A 20,921-nucleotide genomic window follows, 5' to 3' on the forward strand; every position below is an offset into this window, starting at 1 on the left:
CTGGAGAAGGGAAACGTTACCCACTCCAGTATTCGGGCCTGGAGAATTCCATGGACAACAGAGTTCCATGGAGTTGCAAAGACTCAGACACGACTGAACGACTTTCACTCACAAAACCAGGGATTGGACCAGATTATGAGCTCTTAAGCTAGTTATCTGCATCCTGCTTGGTATAGTATAAAAATATCTGTGCTGCATGAAAAGATGTCAACATCATTAATTATTAGAGAAATGCTAATCAAAACTACAATGAGGTATTACCTCACACAGGTCAGAATGGCCATCATCAAAAAGTCTACAAATAAATAATAAGTGGTGGAGAGAATGTGGGAAAAGGGAACCCTCTTTTTTTTTTCCTTTCTTTTTTATTTTAACACCCCTCCCCCTCCCCCCGAAGTTAAAGGGAACCCTCTTACACTGTTGCTAGGAATGCCAACTGGAGCAGCCACTATGGAGAACAGTGTGGAGGTTTCTTCAAAAGCTAAAAATAGAACTACCATTTGATCCAGCAATTCTACTCTTGGATAAACATCCAAAAACCCAAAAACACACATTCAAAAAGATACATGCACCCCAGTGTTCACAGACAACCCAAGTGCCTATCAATAGATGACTGGTTTAAGAAGGTGTGACATATATACACAATAGACTATTACTCAGTCATAAAAAAGAATGAAATATTGCCATTTGCAGCAACATGGATGGACTTAGAGATGATCATAATAAGTCAGAGAAAAGACAAATATCATATGCTATCACTCACATGTGACATCTAAAAAATGACAAATGAATCTATATATAAAATAATGGAAACAGACTCACAAAAAAAAAAGGAAAAAAAACCTTATGGTTATCAAAAGGGAAAGGGGAGAGGGATAAATTAGGAGTTTGGGATTAAACTACAGATACAAACTACTACACATAAACCAGATAAGCAACAAAGATTTACTGTTTAGCACAGGGAAATATATTCAATATCTCATGACAACCTATAATGGAAAATAACCTGATGAAAATTTATATATAACTGAGTCACTTTGCTGTACACATGAAACTAACACAATATTATAAATTAACTATTCAGTTCAGTTGCTCAGTTGTGTCTGACTCTTTGCGACCCCATGAATTGCAGCATGCCAGGCCTCCCTGTCCATCACCAGCTCCCGGAGTTCACTCAAACTCACTTCAGTTAAAAAAAGAAAAAATATCTGTGCTTATGCACATCAAGTTCATTTTTCCTGGGAAGAGTTAGCTTTCCAAAGAGGTGCTGAAAATAACCTAAAACCCTTTACCTAATTGATCTATAAAGTCCCTTCAAGTCAATGGAGCCATCAGCAGCCTTTTCCTCCTGAGTTTTCTCACGATAGAACTAAGCCTCTACTAACCTAGTAACGACCATAGGCCATGCTGCCCAAAGTCTCTGTTCATACACGGGTTTTTTGACTCAGTCCCCCTAAATTCAACAACCAAAATTCAAGACCCTTTAAATGACCCACACTGAAGATGGAAAGACAGGAAGGAATTTGCCTGAGATAATTCTGCTCTGGTCCATGAAGGTGTTTCTAGTTCCTCTAGCTTTCACCAGAAACACCACTTCAGTCTTATCCACCTGAGGAAATTACAAAACCACTTCCCTCATATAGAAGTTCCTCTGTGACACCCAACTTGTTGGCGCTACAGTCTTGAGGAGCCTTGGGAGCTTGACTTCCATGAAAAACAACATTTAAGAACATGACACTGTGAGCCCCTCCAGGCGAACATACGCCTCAGAGGGCAAGGACCACATGCTTAATCGTCTCTCAAGTTTCCTGTGCCACACACAGAGCTGGCCACCCAGCAGGCCTTATTGGATTCTTGAGAAATAAATAAATGTTCAACATAATTTTTTTAAATGGGGCAAAAAGGGACTTTCCTTTATGGAAACTCTGCGCGTGTGGAACACTGCTGTTAGGACAGCAGCTGGAACAACAGCACAGAGTGGGTTTCTCAATAGCTGTTCAGAATCAGAGGTCATTCTGCTGACCGTCAATATACTTTCAGAAGCAATCCAAACCCTGCTCATTCTAATAATGAAAACGGGAGGGAATGAGTGAGTACAGTGTACTCCACCCCTCACCAAAGAGCCCATTACGAGAATCTGTGGGAGGAGAGGCATAAGGCAACACAAAAGCAAATAAGAGATGAATTATAACACAATAAGCTGTGAGCAGTGCAATGGGAGACATTGGCTTTGTCATCCCTGCTCCCCAGCGAGGCAACTGAGTGATAAAAGCCCCAGATCCCCACAGCTGGATGTCTATCTCAAAGGCCTGTGCACAGGATGCTTCGTCTTATTGTTAATAGCTCTGAATGAGAAATGACCTCAGTGCCCATCAACAAAGACGGATTAAAAAATGACTCCTCCATGTAGTGAAATACTATTCAGCCTTTAAAATTGATTTAGGCCTATTATATTGATGTGGCAAGAGATCCACAGCACAATGTGAGATGGAAAAAAAAAAAAAGGCAGGTAGGACCCCTTTATAGAAAATTATTATTTCCTATCGACACATGTCCAGAAGAATTCATACAGGTTATTTCTGAATGTGGGGCTGTGAATGACGTCTACTTATTTCCTTTTTCACTTTTCTGCGTAGTTTCTTCCTTTTAATGAGAATATTATTTTCACAGCAGAGGGTGTGGTGGGGTGGGCCTGCCAAGTTGTCAAATTTTGTTACTCATTCACCACTTGCCTATCGGGTGGTTTTTGATGATCAATTTGTCTCACTAGAGTGAGGTCTCATTGCTGCCCCTTAGCCAAGCTGAAGTCCTGGACCCTTAGACCCTGGGAAGAAGACATACAAGGACTTATAAATCAACATATTTGCTTTCCCGCCAAAGTAAGTATCATGCTAATGGCTTGACTAAACCTGTTCTTTGCCTCACTTTCAAATGAATTTATCCATACCAGGCAAGGAACCTTCTCCCCACAACCAACCTCTAATCTTATTAGCCCCGGAGGCTCAGAGCTTAAAGGAGCTTGTCCCATTTCTTTCCTTTCCCAAGTCTCCTTATCATATTTGGAACAGAATAAATTTCAGCCCACTGCTCTTCTCCCCCTACTGTCAAACTCTAATCTTAATCCAGGCCCCGCCTGTATCATTTCCTGAGCTGTGGTTTTCAACCCTGGCTGCACATTTCAGTCACAGATACCCAGGTTCCACCCAAGATCATTATACAGAATTCTAGATCATTAGTGTTTTCCAAAGGCTGCCAGTGTGCTCATTAAATATTTAATGCTGAAGTTTCCCTGCATCCTCTCCTACCCAAGAATATGTCCTAATAATGACCCTGGGGATCCTGAAACATCCACAACCCCTTCTGAAGACTGCTGTCTGAGGTTTGTAAAATCTTCAGCAATTTCAGAGTTTACGAGCCAGATGGCTATGGCCCGGTGTTAACTGACAGGCAGATCATGGCTGGACGCTCCTCCTGGACAGCAAACGCCCTTCCCTCTGACCACACTGCTAAAGAAGTTCCCCTCATCCTCGTGCACTGGTCCCCATCCTTCCCAGCAAGTCACCAGCCATGGAGCCTTGCCCCGAGCAGGACCTACCAGGATGGAGGTCTAGGGCTCACAAAGCTGGGAAAAAAAATCAGCAACAGCTCCATTTAAAAAGCTCCTTGACCCTGCAGTGTTCTGATCAGGTTTGCTCATCTGCATCAGAGGCAATAAGAAAGCCAGTCACAATCCTAAAACGAGATGATAAAACCTTTCTTGTGTCCTACCAGTTCAAACTGACCCAACTTCCTTCTTAGCTGCAGGGGCTGACCGGACCCTGATCACTCGTATTTAATCCCATAAGACCACCCTGGGACTTAAAGACCCCGGATACTCAGGCCCAGTGTGGCATTTAGCAAATCATATCCTGTATGTGGCTTGAAGCCCAATTTAACAGCAGCAGGACCTATCTCAGATATTCACCTGCATCTGGCTAAATATAGCCAGGCCGCCTGTCAGCAGGGACCAAGACAAATGGCTGCAGCCCTCTTATCAGACTGGTAAACCAGTCACCGGAAAGAGACAGGTGTGTTTCTGAGTTCAAAGGGCAAGCTATTTAACTCAGACACTCTAATGGGTATTAGGTAGTTTCTGATCTGAATTTCCCATCCAAGTCCATCTGGCAAAACCCTTTCCATAAACTGAGATGTGAGATGATCTGGCAAAGCCCATCTGTTCTGACTGTAAATCCATTCTAGAGTTATGACATATATGAGACTGGCTGTAGAATTTAATTGTCTTAAAACCTACACACAAGCACTTGAATCACAGGAGAGGCTCAGGGCTTGACAAGGGTCTAAAAACTCTGCCGGAACAACCCCTGGGCCATCACATTTGAGTGATGGAACTCATAACTGGCTTTCTAGTACCTCTAGATTTTCTTGGCTCGTAAAAAGTGTCTAGTTTGCATTTAAATTAGAGCTGGAAGGAATATGAGATAATCATATCCAAAGGATATAAAGAGAAAGAAGAAAACGAACACTTTTGGAGCCTATTGTGTGTGATATTGTGATTCATAATAAGAAATGTATATTTGGTCTTCGTTGGTTTCTGGCACAGAGCCCCTAAAACCCTTGTAATTTCCTAAGTGGTAACAGCAATAAAAGTGTCTTAATATTCATAACAAACCCCTTTCAATGACACCTGAGTTTATGTGAATGAGGTTCTTTGGGAACGCACCTAGGGATGGGGCTGGTTGCTAGGGGAACCAAACATGAGAGTAGGAATTTTCAGTCCCATCCCCCGATCTCCAGGAAGGGGAGAGGGGCTGGAGGTTGAATCAATTACCAACGGGCAATGATTTAATCAATAGTGTCTGTGTGATGAAGCCTCCGTAAAAACTCAAAAAGACAAGGTTCAGAGGTCTTCAGGGTTGGTGAACATATGGAGATTTGGGAAGAGTGATGTGTTCAGAGAGTCACAGATGCTCCACACCTTCCCACCCCCAATACCTTGCTCTGTGCATCTTTCATCTGGCTATTCCTGAGCTACATCCTTTTATGATAAACTGGTAACCTAGTAAGCTAAATGCTCTTCTGAGTTCTGCATTGGCTCTGGCAAAATTGATCATACCCAAGGAGGGGGTCTGGGAACCTCCCACTCACCTATAGCCAGTAGGTTAGAAGCATAGGTGATGACCTGGACTTGGGATTAGTATCTGAAGTGTGTGTTTGGGAGCCGGGGGTGGGGAAGGGAGGTGGGGAGTCTTGAAAGACTGAGTCCTTAACCTGTGGGATATCTGACACTATCTACCTGAAGCATTCATATATTGGTGGTGTTGGGAAAAACACACATTATATTATGTAACATCCATTGCCTTCTCGGGCCTCGGAGTAGAGAAAGGTGGCTGTGGCGAGGGCAAGGGGTACCCTGCATCACGGCGCTAGTGAGACAGGATTCTAACTCAGCAAGTGTCAGCATGATGCTCTGGGCCTCCACACACACCCCAGTCTGACACTCCTTTTCTGCCTATGGGAGGGCTCTCGCCTCATCCTCAGTCTCATCCAGAAGGAAGTCCTGTCAACCTGCTGTGCACACCAGCCACTCCAGGCTTCCTTGGGGGTTCGTTTAGCTCAACTGCAGAGACCCCTTCCCTTCCCTGCCCTTCCTTTCCCAGGTGGCTCAGTGGTGAAGAATCCACTCGCAATGCAGGAGATGTAGGAGGCGTGGGTTTGACTCCTGGATCAGGAGGATCCGCTGGAGAAGGAAATGGCAAGCCATTCCAGTATCCTTGTCTGGAAAATCCCATGGACAGAGGAGCTTGGTGGGCTACAGTCCATGGGGTTGCAAAGAGTAGGGCACGACTTAGTGACTATGTAACAACAAAACAGAGACTTCCCTTGATCCACTGTTTCCCATTCAGTGCTGATATTTGCATGTGGGCAGGAAAACCCGCGCTCTGCCAACATTCAGAAGCAGGCTGCTGGGAGGCCTGGGGCGTTTCTTGAGCTGTTTGACGTGTCTTCGAGAAAGAGGCGGAAGACCAGAATTCAAGTCCCAGCCCTGGCACTTGCCTGGGGTGAGGCTGTGCACTCACCCTTTCGCTTCCTTGTCAGTGCCCTGAGCTGTCTGCTGACACTGGCTAAAGAATCCACTCCCTGTCTCTGGAAACTAATGAACCATTCATATGCAAGAAAGGGTTTGTTCGCAAACATGGTGACATTCCAGGCACCCATCGGAGTGAAGCCACAACAGTCCCTCTGCTTGTCTTTCCAGCAGTCACCATGTCTGTGTGTCAACCTCCCTGGCAGCCGTGGGCCCCTAACTACCCATCTACCTGATTCCATGATGCAGAGACCGGAGAGAAAACCTCTCACAAGTCTTGAGACAAAGGCCAAAATCCCCTTTTCTGGATCCTTGCGGCCAAATGGATCACCATAAGATGCTCTCTTTTCATGCTGGGATGGACTTGGGAAAGGACTCAGGATGGCTACCCCTACCCAGTAGAACACCCGCCCCCAAGATGGGATGGAGGCTCCCGCTTAGTGGGGCAGTGGAGACCCCTGCCCCAAATGCCTGCCCCTCCTCTGCCTGGCAAAGTTCGCTTGTCCTCTGCGGCTGCAGCCCTCCCCATGTTCGCCCTCCCCCTCTGACAGTGTGATCACCTCGTCAGTGACACTCAGGCTCCAGGCTCACAGATGAAAGGACTGGGCCCACAGTATTCCAGGGGACCACTTGTCTGTCTGCCCCCGAGACTGTGGCAGGCAGGGACATTGTCCAGCCTACCTATGTGCCACAGAGCTGGCCACTGAGTAAGCTCCAAGCCACAGTACACTGAATGGCTACTGACTAAATGTTTTCTTTGTCTGTGTGTGTTGTGGGGGGGTGTCTGGGGGTGGAGGGGTGTGACACTACTATGTGTCATGAAATCACTATAACCCAGTGGGTTGGCCACTGCAATGACAGACCAAGTTCTGAATCTTGGCTCTGTCCCCTACTTTAACCTTTGTGAGGTTCCGAGTAAGCCACAGCTTCATCATCTGTGAAATGGGTCTGCTTCACGGATCGATGATGAATAATTAAACACGAGTGCTATAAAGCCTTCGGTTTGATGCCAGTCTCCGGTCAGAGTGGGGACTCAGTAAACAGCCCCTACCAGACCAGCCAGGAGAAAGCTGGGTGGGTGCAGGCCAGAGCCCGGGCTCTCAGAAGACAGCTTTGATTTGTAAAAATTGAGCCCATGCCCCTGCTTTGAGCTGTGCCCAGCGAGAGCTGCAGATGGATTCCTGGGTGGCTTTCCTGCTTTAATACAGAGAAAGGAAACAGGAGGCCCCAGCCCCAACTGCTAAAAATAGGCGATGCCAATAGACTTTGACCTTGCTTCAGGGCTGGGCAGTGCACTATGGAAACCAGGCTTGGCTCTTCGCAGGGAGCTGGGGACGCAGAGAGCTGTGCCAAGAGCCCTGCCACTGCCAGCCCTCTGATATGAATATCAGGGGCTGGGTGGGGATGTCATTCTTGGCAGGAGCCTCTATCATGGTGCAGTAAGCCACTGGCCAAGTGGACCATCCCCTTCCTGGCCCCCGTCTACTACACCTGCCACCAACTGCTTCATCCTAGACCCTAGGAAAAAATCAATGGCTCAGAAAACCTTTCCAAAAGGTCTCATCTAAATTGCTAAGGTCTCTCCTACAGGCAAGGCAGCCTTGAGGTTCCAGCTAAGCTCAGTGTATCACCTCTGGGAGCCTGATGAGCCTGCCCACCTGGAAGAAGAGACCCACAACCATGACGGGTTACAAAGCCCTTTCTCCTCCCTTAACTCAAAGAGTCCCTCAGTTTCCCTGTGAAATGGATGTTACTGCATCCACCCTGGTGCTAAGAAAACTCGGGCTCCAGAGTACCGTGTACTGAAAAGAGTGCCTAAACCTGAAACTGTAAAAACCTGGGTTCATGCACGAGCTGTGCGACTCACTCAGTGACTTGCCAAGGTCTAAGAGCTTTGGTTTCCCCACCCAGAAGACGGGAGAAATTTGACCAGTGGCTCCTAAGGTCCCTTCTAAGGCGAAAGTTCTAGGTTGTATGCCTTGTTACCACGAGTCACCAAGTCAAGAGGAGAAGGTCCTAAGTCTTAGGATCTTATTAGAAAGGTTTGCTCACATACACAAATAATGACCTTGAGGCCAAATGAGCAAACTGCCAGGGAGGGTGAAATAAACTTAGGTTTACACAGAGGAGGAAAAACACTTTGGGAGTTCAGGGCAGGCCGCAGGAAGGGCTGTCATCAGAGCTGGTCTTGAAGGATGGCCAGAGTTAAACAGGATGAACTGAAAGTGAAAGTGAAGTTGCTCAGTCGTGTCCAACTCTTTGTGACCCCATGGCCTGTAGCCTACCAGGCTCCTGTCTATGGGATTTTCCAGGCAAGAGTACTGGAGTGGGGTGCCATTTCCTTCTCTAGGAGATCTTCCCCACCCAGGGATCGAACCCGGGTCTCCCGCATTGTAGACAGATGCTTTACCGTCTGAGCCACCAGGGGAGTCTCTTAAACGGGATGAGGAAGGGCATTCCAGGAGCTGCACCAGCATACGCAAAGTGACTAAACAACAACAAAACATCGCCAGAGCCTAGCCTGCAATGCGCCCCAACTGGAAGGCAGACTGATGAGAAGAAGGGGGCGGGGAGCTCCCGCTGCTCCACATGGCTTGGAGCCTCAGAGTCAGGCAGATAACGGCCCTGCACCTGCTCTTGCAGGGCAGAGAAGCACGCCATGTTCACAGAGCTGCAGGCTGGAAAGGCTTTAGCACCTTCAGAGTCTGGTGTATGGCCTGGGAAGGATGCCTGGATCCCGCTGTGAACATCCCTCCTGCCACACGGGGCCTGGGCACCGGCAGGCAGGAAAGCCTGGCAGCCAAGTGAGCAGAAGCTCACAGCAAAGACATTCATAATGGAGTCCCCTCTGTGGTTTTCGGAGAACCCAAGTGGCTGGGGAGTGGTCGCCTGGGGTTAAGGACATGCCACCAGGGCAACAGGTACTTGGCTCTCAAGGCAGAAAGATGGGTATTTTCTCCCTTCTGACTAGAGGAGATGTGAGGGACAGTACCCTGCCTCCCCTTTAGTCTCAGAATCACGGGATATTAAAACCAGAAGGGCTCTTGGAAGAACACATCCAACAAACCCATTTTACAGATGAGGAGACTGAGGGCAAGGGAGAGAAGGTGGCTTATATAAAGTCCATCAGACCAGGAACAAGGTTCGGGCCTGAACTGAGCCCTGGGCCATAGACAATCTGAAGCCAAAAATACCATATACAAAAGGACAACAGGAAAAGCAGCTCTGGGAAGAGGACTGACAAGTGTCAGATGCTGGGGACGGGAAGGAGAACTCTAAATCCAGCACTGAGGAAGCAACCGGAAATGGAACTCTGATGTAGGTGTGTAAATGCTGGAGAAACAGGCAAAGTCCCTTAAGAGAAATCAGTAAAAAGAATGGACAGAGAGAAAGAGACACTGAGGGGCAGGGAAGAAAACTCAAGGCATTCAGGCTAAATGAACTCAGTCTTCTCAGCTGGAGGTGAGGCCACCCGTGAGAATAGTCTCTGTGGGGACTGGACTAGAGGTCTGTGGTGCAGACTCAGAAGGGGAACCCTGGGGCACTTCAGGGTCCACTGGGGGCTCATGAGGCTCCAGGAACAGCTCAGGGCTTGGATTTCACTGAACCTGTGATCTGTGCTTGGGCCAGAAGGCATGGCCTGTGGCCTCTCCAGCAATACCTGGCAGTCCTGGAGAAGCAGCAGAGGAAGCAGACGGGCCTGCATGCGTGTTGAAGGGGGGTCAGGAGACAGTCACGGGGGCAGGAGAATCAAAGGGCAAATGGGGACACAAAGGACATGCCTGAGGCTTGACCGGGCGGGGAGGAAGACGAGGGCAGGAGGCTGTTGTTGAGGCCAAGGCCACATGCAGAGGAACTGGAAGGAGGGTAAGAAACAACAGAATCCTGGATCTTATCCTGGCCACAGGATGAGAAACAACAGAATCCTGGATCTTGGAGTGAATGGACAGTGACAGGACCCAAGGTGCTTCTGGGTGAGGTGTGCTCAAACGAAACTTCAGTGAGAGGAAACCAGGTCTGGAATATTTAGAGGCGTTAACAACTTGAGTTCTGAGTTTTCCCCGGGAGGAGGAAAATGGGCACTTGAGGCCTTGAAGGATGGGAAGAGAGTGCTGAGGTCAGAGGGTGCGGCACTGGGTGGTCCAACCTCAAAGGAAGCAGAAGTACACAGTGGAGGGGACAAAGGATGGTGGGTTGCCCTTCCCTGAGCCATGGGGGCCAAAGGGAGTCTCCTGCTCACAGGAAGGAATCAGGACCACGATCTCAAGGAGGAAGCAGGATGCTCATGGCAACAGTCGGGGGGTAAGGGAGGGGGCTGCAGGCAGACAGGAGGTCCTGAAGGTGGGGTGGAAGCTGGCAGTGTAGAGGGGGCATCCAGTGGGTGCAGGGGGACACATCTGCCCAGCAGGCACTGTAACCCAGGCTGTACTGCATCACCACAGACTGGGCACCACACCATCCCTCTCAGGCAGACCCAATTTCCAGGCATCAACTTTGAGCATCTCCTTACAACCATCATGCATAGCCCCAGGAAGTATTTAAAAAGTGTCTCTCAGGTAGAAGAGGAGCTCCAGGTCTCAGTTCAAATATCTCCTACCAGAGCACTCACCCTCTCATACTCTGTCTAAAATAGCACTACCCCTTACTCTACCTCCTCACTCTGCTTTATTTTTCTTAACCCTACTACCACCTGTCATATTACACAGGCATCACACATATACACTGCATTATCCACTGCTTAGGACAGAGCCTAGTGCACAACAAGCACTCAATGAATATTTTTAGATTGCTGAATAAATTCTCTTTGAAACCCAAAGCTAGATTCTGCTGGGAATGGAAACTCTGAAGTCTTTCTTGCTTTTTAAAAGAATAAAGCTGACAGTATGACAGTCCTTGATTTCAAACTATACTACAAAGCTACAGTAATCAAAACAGTCTAGTACAGACACATAGCTCAAAGGAACAGAGAACCCAGAAATGAACTCACGTTTATATGATCAATTAATCAACAACAAAGGAGGCAAGAATCTAAAATGCAGCCAAGACAGCCTCTTCAATAAATGGTGTTGGGAGATCTGTATAGCTACAGATAGAAGAATCAAACAACTTCTATCTCATACTACACACAAAAGTAAATTCAAAATGGATTAAAGATTTAAACATAAAACCTGAAATCATAAAACTTGCAGATGAAAACATAGGCAGTATGCTCTTTTGACAGTAATCTTAGTAGTATTTTTAAATATGTCTCCTTAGGCAAGGGAAACAAAAGCAAAAATAAATAAATGCAATTATACCAAACTACAAAGTTTTTACAGTGACGATAACTATCAGCAAAATAAAAACGCCACATACTGAATGGGAGGAGATCTTTGCAAGCGACATATCTGATAAGGGATTAATATCCAAAATACACGAAGATCTCCTACAACTCAACATGAAAGAATATCCACACGATCCTATTTAGAAATGGGTAGGAGATCTGAATAGACATTTTTCCAAAGAAGACACACAGATCTCCAACAGACAACATGAAAAAATGATCAATATCACTATCAGGAAAATGCAAATCTAAACTACATCACCTCACACCTGTCAGAATGTCTATTATCAAAAACACAACAGAAAACAAGCATCGGCAAGGATATGGAGAATAGGGAATCCTTGTGCACTGTTTGTTGGTGGGGATGTTAACTGATGCAGCCACTATGGAAAAGAATATGGAGAGCCCTCAAAAATTAAAAACAGAGCTACCATATGGTCTAGCACTTCCACTCCTGGATATTTATCCAGAGAAACAAACACACTAATGAGAAAAGATATATGTACTCTTACGCTCATCACACTGTCATAGTAGCTAAGATATGGAAGGAACCTGAGTGCCCATCAATAGATGAATGGGTCAAGAAGATGCGGTACCTATACATACACATCAGAACACTACTCAGCCATAAAAAATAATGACATCTTGGCATTTGTGACAACAGGGATGGATCTAGAGGGTATTATGCTAAGTGAAATAAATCAGACAGTGAAAGACAAATACAGTTTGATTTATCACTTATGTGTGGAGTCTAAGAAACAAATGAACAAACATTACAAAACAGAAACAGAATTAGAGATATGGAGGACAAACAGGTGGTTGCCAGGAGGGAAGGAGGGAGGGAAAAAATAGGCAAAGGTGATTGAGAAGTACTAACATCCAGAAGTTGCAAAATAAATGAGTCACGGGTCTGAAATGTACAGCAAGGAGAATATAGTCAGTAACTATATAATATTTTTGTATGGCAACAGGCTGTAAATAGGCTTATTGTGGCGATCATTTACAAAGGTACAGAAATATCGAATTACCATCTTGTGTAACAGGAACTAATGTAGTATTGTTGGTCAATTATAAAATAGATGAAGAAATAAAAATAAACAAAAGAGCAGTTCTAAGCTGTGTTGAGTTCACTTACTCAGGCACCTCCACTCTGGACAGTTCTGTCTCAGGCAAAGTGAGGGAAGTCTTTGCTGACCAAACACAACCTCCTGGAGCCTGCAAGATGGCTCTCGAGCAATGCCAAGACCTGCTCGGACCACCCGGCCCCAGAGCCCACTAAGCCTGGCTGCGATTCAGCTGTACTCACAGCACCTGCTCTCTGCACCTGGCAAGAGTCCACGAGGAGAGGGCGGCCCAGCCTCTTCTGCTAGTTAAAAATACACACAGCATCCCCAGAAGAATTCTTATAATGAGATTTCTTTCTACCTACTCTAGAGATGTGCCTACACTGCATCCTCATGCTTGGAAATGTCTCCCTAGCACATCTCCACGTGCAACGAGATACTGGACACCTCCAGGGTGGGGCGTCATGGATGTACCACCTCACATGGGCGCCCACACCTCCATCCCAACGCTCTTTACCGCAACACTAACGCAGTTTTACTCCTGTCTTTCTCTACCAATTTCTAGTAACCGTGGACCTGTGATTAGCCAGTCCATCGTGTAAGGAATCGAAGGAATACTTACCGGAACCTGGGCAGAGTCAAGGAACTGGAGGCCAAAGTAATCTGTTTCCACCAGGTCTAAGTGGTACACAATCTGATCAAACAAATCCTGGCCTTTGGCATGTTTCTGGAAGATAATGGGTAGATGAAATTTTAGGAGGTGACAGTTGATATGAAACAAGATTGGAAAAAAAAAACAACCCAAACAATAAAATCACTTTCCCCTCTCTACCATACGCATATGTGTCAGAGTACACAAATTTATTTAAATGCAATTATTTTTTTATTATAATACAAACTCATGATTAAATCTAAAGCATACATGATGACAAGAAAACCCCACCAAACTACTACTTTATAGGATGATTAGGGAACCAACACCTTATTATGATAAAAGGTTAGTAAATAGAAAAAAAAAAGTCAAGCATTGATCCTGCCTTTAGCTGCAGCACTAGGAAACCAAAGAGTTGCTGTTGTTTAGCTGCTAAGACATACCCCACTCTTTTGCGACCCCATGGACTGCAACCTACCAGGCTCCCCTGTCCATGGGATTTCCCAGCCAAGAATACTAGAGTGGGTTGCCATTTACTCTCCAGGGGTTTTTCCCAACCCAGGAGTCAAACCCTCTTCTCCTGCACTGCAGGCAGATTCCTTACCACTGAGCCACCAGGAAAGACCAACCCAAGAGTAGATGACAGCATATACAAAAATTAACTAAAAATAAATCAAAGACCTAAATGTAAGAGTTAAAACTGTAAAACTCAGGATAAAACATACACACAAATCTTCATGACCATGGATTAGGCAAAAGTTTTTTAGCTAAGACACCTAAGGCACCAGCAACAAAAGAAAAAAACAAATGGACATCATAAAAATGTCAAACTTTTATGCTTAGAAGAACACAAAGACATCAAGAAAGTACAAAGACAACCCAGAATGGGAGAAAATCTTACAAATCATACTTCTGATAAGGGACTTCTCTAGAACATATAAAGGATTATTACAACTCAATAATAAAAAGACAAATAATTTAAACACAGGTCAAGGATATATAGAGATGAGGGCTTCCCGGGTGGCACAGTGGTAAAGAAGCCACCTGCAGTGCAGGAGATGGGGGTTTGACCCCTGGGTTGGGAAGATCCCCTGGAGAAGGAAATGGTGACCCACTCCAATATTCTTGCCTGGGGAATCCCATGGACAGAGGACCCTGGCGGGCTACAAGGGGGTCTCAAAGCATCAGACCTGACTGAGTGACAGAGCACACACACATACAGAGAGATAGAGAGATAGTTCACCTAAGGGAGATGAATAGCTGGCATGTCAAAAGATGCTCAACATCACCAGTCATCAGGGAAGTGCAAATCACAACCACAATTAGACACTTCATACCCACTCAGAGGGCTATAACAAAAAAAGACAGATAACCAGTGCTGGAGAAATTGGAACCCTCTTATATTGCTGATGGGAATGTCAAATTGTGTAGCTAATTTAGAAAAGAAGCCTGGCAACTTCTTAAACAGTTACACACAGAGTTACCATTTGACCCAGCAATTCCACTTCTAGGTAAATATCCAAGGAAAATTGAAAACATTACGCTCACACAGAAACTGGTACAAAAATGTTCACAGCAGCATTATTCATAATAGCCCCAAAGTGGAAGCAACCCGAATGTCTATCAATTGATGAATGGATAAACAAAATGTAGCATATCCATACAATGATATACTATTTGGCCATAAAAAGGAATAAAGTTCTGATACATGCTACAACATTGATGGACTCTGAAAACATTATACTATGTGAAAGAACCTGGTTATAAGTTACAAGCGACCACATATTATTTGAGATGTCCAGAACATTAAGTCTAGAGACAGAAATTAGATTGATAGTTAGTAACTGCTTAGGACTGACAGGTCTACGGGGTAACAGCAAAGATGAACAGGATTTGGGGGGGTGGTTAATGAAGTGTTCTAAAATTGACCATGGCCACAGATGTGCAACTGTATGAATAAACTAAAACCCATTAAATCTGTATGTTTCAGGTAGGTGAATGTATGGTATGTGAATCTCTATAAGTAAACTACTGAAAACAGCAGAGAGGCAGAGTTTTTCTTTAGAGTAGTATTCCAGAAATTAAATGAAGAAAGAATAACAAAACTGTGATATCACAATTTTGTAGCTTCTAATGAATGGCAGGCTCTAAGTATTGGATGCCAGTGGCTACTAACATTGCAATAGGAGACGGATAACCAGGTGAAAGACATCCTACCACCCAAGGTATAATCTAGCTCCCCACACCTCTCTTTCCACAGGGAAAAAAGAAATCTACCTTGCGACTGGTTAAACCACTAGATCCAACTGTAGGACACGCAGAGGAACGTTCTAAAGAACCACAACTGGCAAGATCCAGCCTGTGGGAAATTCTAGAAACTCCTCAGGACGAACGACCCAGTTTTCTCAACAAACAGAATACAGGGAAGAGAAGAGACTGAGAGGAAACGTACAGATTAAAAGAGATTTAAAAAACATTTGTAAACAGGCAAGCTTAACTTGCAGTATCCAGGGATGCACACTTGGGTGAGCAATCTTGGAAAGACAGTAAAGAATTGATTACAATAAAGTCAGGGTAGGTGTTGCTCTTGGGGCTGCGAGGAGGCGACATCTGTGGACTTCCGGCTGGCTGGCTGGGTTCTAGCTTTTGATGTGGGTGATGGTACCAGGGTGTCTGTCTACTTTCTAGTAGTTCATTAAACTGTACCTTTTTGTTTCCTTTTTACGCCTCTATTTGTGTTATATAAATAAACAACAATAACAAAAAGTTTAAAAAAAATAAAAACTTCATCAATGAATTACAGTCTCCTTCCTCTCCGAAAATACTCCTCTGAAAGCAACAATTCAATGCAAGATTCCAGAAGGCTCGACATGCAGTGGCATTCTCTGTAAATGAATCTAGTGGAGAAATAAGGTGGGATTAGGGATGGGCAAAAAGGAGAAACAATCAAAATTCCAATCACAGAACACAGCACTGGGGCCCACCAGCACATCAGAATATTATTCGGCTGTTACAAAAGAGAATTATGAGGATGAGACAGAACTATGGAAAATTCTTACGACAAACGTTCAATAAACAGAGCACAAGGGAACAGCAAACTGTGACTCCAGCTACATAAATCTAAGTCTGTACTGCACATGGACTACTTGATAAAAACAGGAGAGTGGCAAAAATTACAACAGCTGCGTCAGCATGGAGACACGATAGATGCTTTATTTCCGAAGTTTTCTTTAACACTGATCTTTTGGCAGTTGTTAGGCAACAAATGCAATGTAAAAAAAAAAAACAAAAAAAACAACCACAATCCTGGCACTCTTCCTCCTTGCCCATAACAGTCCATTCTCTGCAGGTATTTTTTCCAATTACTATCCAGTGCTACTGGCCCCATGCAACACCTATTAGCACGGTGCCAAGGCTTCATTAGTGGGTTTCCTAGCGGGAAAGAACTAGTCAGAGTAAAGCTTTAGCAGCAGGATGTGGCAGAAACAGCTGGGCTGCGAGGAAGCAAGAGACCTCTCGTCCCGGATGCACCACCAACTGCAACCTTAAAGCAATTCATAACCTCCCCAATCCACATGGCCGCCCTGGACTTCCCCCCATGGCTGCTAATCAGGCCTGCCTACGGTCCCCTGGATATATAGGGCCACCAAAGCTCAACTGACCCCAAATCCAACCTGCTCCCCACCTGGGTCTCTTTTGGTTCAGCGCTTACCATCCAGGTATGTAATTTTAACACTCTCGGGGTCTGAACTCAAAAAAGCACAGTTCCGCAAATGTAAAATGAGGGGAGTTAGCCGAAGTCTTTGTCTAGGCCATTCCAAATTTTATTTTTCTCATGTCTTTCTAAAATGGCTCTTAATTTAGAAGGAGCTCAAGGTGGTGGTTGGGAAAATAACCTTTCTAGGGGCAGTGGATCCCTTCTGCCAATGTAAGATGGGCTCCTCTTACTGGCAGACCCTCACTCGGCTGGACGTGGAGGTGGCAGACACAGTCTGGTGGGTAGGATGTACCATTTTTAATCACCTATAAACACTTCCCCCCGCTCACCTCCCAACCAAGTACACTCTTGGGTCTCTTCTGCTGGGAGACGGAATTCCCAGTGGCCCTTACTGGGTCTAAAAAGAATCTGATGAAATTATGAGGGCTGGAACAAATAAAAACGTCCTTGAAACAGAGGTCCCAGGGGGCTGAAGATAGGACGGTCAAGACCACAGCGCTTGAATCAACCATCTCTCACCCCTCCCAGCCTGCAATGTGTCCACTCTCAAAACTGAGAAGGTTCCAGATAATTCATCTGTACCACCAGCCAGGACACCTTACTGAGAGCAGCCCCTGGAAGCCCCACAAGCTGTCATCCTGGGCTTACTTGCCCAAACATATCCTTCTTCGGCAACATCTCCAACTCTGTTCTCCCCGCCCCCCTCAAAGGCAGTAAGTGCCCCTCCCTTGGGTTCCCACAAGCAGGCTCAGGCCTTTATTACAGGCACACTTACCACACTGCATCATGGCTACTCATGTTCCCATCTTACTCCTGCTTCAGACTCAGCACTCCCAAGGGCAGAGACCTGCTGAGTTCCTCTGGGTACCACCCCTTCTTCCCTCCATCCCCAAAGCACATGCCTGGCTGGCACCCAGCAGGTACTCCACAAATGTCTGCTGGATGGACAGATGGATGGATGGATGGACGGATGGACGGACAAGATGGATGGATGAATGGGGGATGTGTAGGGTCTAGGGCCATGAAATGGATCTTCTGGGGGGGCCACACTAAAGCACAAAAAACAGACTGATATTTCCCAAGCAGCAGAACTAAAAATGAGAATGCACTCATTAAAATCTTTTCAGATAGAGTTTTCATGAAGAAGCATCTAGGGAACTGTGCTGTGCTTCCAAGGCCATTTACCTAAACATGATTTCGTGGCTGTTACATGAAGTGCTGTCAATTGAGTACACGAGATCAGTTAATGTGGCAAGACTAGAAGCTGATCCTGTTGCCTCATCGTTAACGAAGTCGCCCTCTCTGTGATGAATTCACTCACTCATTCAACAAATGTTTATCAACTGCTCATCAAATGCCAGTCACCCTTCCAGGCAATGGGGTACACGCGGGTCACAAAGTCTGGAAGGAGCAGCTACAGGAAACTGGAGAAGAACAAATCCTTCTTGGAGAATGAAGTCAGCCTAAACAGCTTAAGACCCGAGCCCACAGGTCGCAGTACCAAGTGGTACTCCGTGCCTTCCCAAGCTCAGTGTAAAACATACTCAGTGTAAAATCTTTCAAAGTTCTGAGCACCATCTTGAAATCCAGCTACAAGACACATAGGGAGAGTTGCCCCAGACACAGCAGGATCTAGAGAGCTCTACCCTTGAGTTCTTGCATCCACAGCACCTAGGTTTTCGGCCTCCCATCTCCACACATCACTTTTCATAAGGACCAGCAACTAGTGGTTTAGAGACAGTATAGCTCTCTATAGCAGCTCCTTCTGATCTGACAGGAGCTAAAAATAACCATGCACATTAAAACCATGTAAAATAAGAGTACTGGGTTGCCAGCTAAAGACAGGGTCAGGCAGGCAGCCAGCAGGGAAAGGTATGGACATTGTGACACCTTCACTGGCCAGTCAGAGGTTCCGATTTAGTCTATCTGCTGGTTCCCAGCCAAGGTCTCAATAAGGAAGACTGCTGGACAGCTGATGTCTTAACTGTCCTGCAGACAAATGAACCAGCCTGACCTTCTCAGATAAGATGCAATGGGCAACATCTCACTGCAGCCTGACCCACGGGCAATGTAATAAGTCAACAGTGGTCCTGGAAGAACAAAGAAGACAGAAGGCCAGCCATCCAAATCTCATTAGTCTCCATAGCATTCAATGCTGCGCATCCCAGGTAGGTTTGAAAGGAGGAAATAAGCTGTGTGTGAGAGTGCCAGTCAAGCGTGCACATCCTAGGTGGTGGAAAGAATGCCATCTGGGCAGAGAAAGGCTTTCAGGAGCCTTGAAGGCACACGAGGCTCTCTCCCCTCCATCCACCGGCTCCACATCCATCAGAGGGCAAGTCCCTCTGCACCCATCTTTGGAAGGCTCTCTCCTTCCTCTCCATGATGGCTCAGGCCACATCACCTCATCTGTGGGCCACAGCAAGAGTCCCCCGAGTGGTCCCAGGTTATCATTCCATTTATCAATGACTGATCCTAAGTTTTATAACATATGGAAACTTGATAAACAGAAAGGGACAGAGGGTGGAGGTGGAGGAGAGGGTGGGAGGAGGGGTAGAGTCTTTCTTTAGCTCTAAGTATTAAGGTGCCCATCTGATGGTGGCCTCAAACCGGTTATAAATACACACAGTTGTACCACGGTGGAGGCATGCCCTGGGACTCTTAGAGGCCAAAATGTTGGGCTGGAAAACCAGTTCTATTTCTTTTCTAGCAATATGACTGTGACTTTAGGCACTCCCCATGCCAAGTCTCAGCTTCTCCATCTGAAAAATGGGTACTCTCCTCTACCCTGTCCACCCTGCTAAGCCACTGCATTAATAAAAAAGAAAGCAAACAAGCATCCACTGTCAACCACAGTGTCCTATACACACAAAGGAATTATTATCACTTTCATCCAAACCTCTCACATGTCCACAGGAATAACACAATGTGTTTTTTCTGCCAAATGCTGAACAAGTACCGACAAAGGTCCATCTAGTCAAAGCTATGGTTTTTCCACTAGTCATGTATGGATGTGAGAGTTGGACTATAAAGAAAGCTGAGCACCGAAGAATTGATACTTTTGAACTGTGGTGTTGGAGAAGACTCTTGAGCGTCCCTTGGACTGCAAGGAGATCAAACCAGTCCATCCTAAAGGAGATCAGTCCTGAATATTCATTGGAAGGACTGATGCTGAAGCTGAAACTACAATACTTTGGCCACCTGATGCAAAGAGCTGACTCATTGGAAAAGACCCTGATGTGGGAAAGATTGAAGGCAGCAGGAGAAGGGGATGACAGAGGATGAGATGGTCGGACGGTATCAACAACTCGATGGACATGAGTCTGAGCAAGCTCCAGGAGTTGGTGATGGACAGGGAAGTCTGACGTGCTGCAGTCCATGGGATCGCAGAGTCAGACACGACTGAGCTACTGAACTGAGAACAAATACATGATCTAGTAATCCCATTTAAAGGAAAACAGGCAAGCCTGGCTTTGGGATTTTGGGTAAACCCATGTTAGTTCTTGGAGATCAAATCCTTCCTTTCCAAGTTCTTAATCACCCCTTGTTTAAACAGCTCTCAGAACTCTAACTGTTCTCATTAGTGGTCTTCCTGGCCAATGGTTCCCAGAAGGTACCTGCCTCAAGGCATCTTTCAACTGTCTCTCAGTTCAGTTCAGTTCAGTCGCTCAGTCATGTCCGACTCTTTGAGACCCCATGAACTGCAGCACGCCAGGCCTCCCTGTCCATCATCAACTCCCAGAGTTCACTCAAACTCACGTCCATTGAGTCAATGATGCCATCCAGCCATCTCATCCTCTGTTGTCCCTTTCTCCTCCTGCCCCCAATCCCTCCCAGCATCAGGGTCTTTTCCAATGAGTCAATTCTTCTCACGAGGTGGTCAAAGTACTGGAGTTTCAGCTTTAGCATCATTCCTTCCAAAGAACACCCAGGGCTGATCTTTAGGATGGACTGGTTGGATCTCCTTGCAGTCCAAGGGACTCTCAAGAGTCTTCTCCAACACCACAGTTCAAAAGCATCAATTCTTTGGTGCTCAGCTTTCTTCACAGTCCAACTCTCACATCCATACATGACTACTGGAA

General features: G+C 45.8%; 1 protein-coding gene across 1 annotated transcript in view; it reads right to left on the reverse strand.

Moving 5' to 3' along the window:
* Positions 1-20,921, reverse strand: part of EPB41L4B (erythrocyte membrane protein band 4.1 like 4B) — a 139,075-nt gene that overhangs the window by 89,612 nt on the left and 28,542 nt on the right. Inside the window, exon 2 of the mRNA XM_052644951.1 lies at positions 13,095-13,199. Coding sequence (XP_052500911.1) covers positions 13,095-13,199 — 105 coding nt within the window. The remainder of the gene's footprint in view (positions 1-13,094; positions 13,200-20,921) is intronic.

The sequence above is a fragment of the Budorcas taxicolor genome, chromosome 8, assembly GCF_023091745.1.
Source record: "Budorcas taxicolor isolate Tak-1 chromosome 8, Takin1.1, whole genome shotgun sequence".
In the NCBI taxonomy this organism is placed as follows: domain Eukaryota; kingdom Metazoa; phylum Chordata; class Mammalia; order Artiodactyla; family Bovidae; genus Budorcas; species Budorcas taxicolor.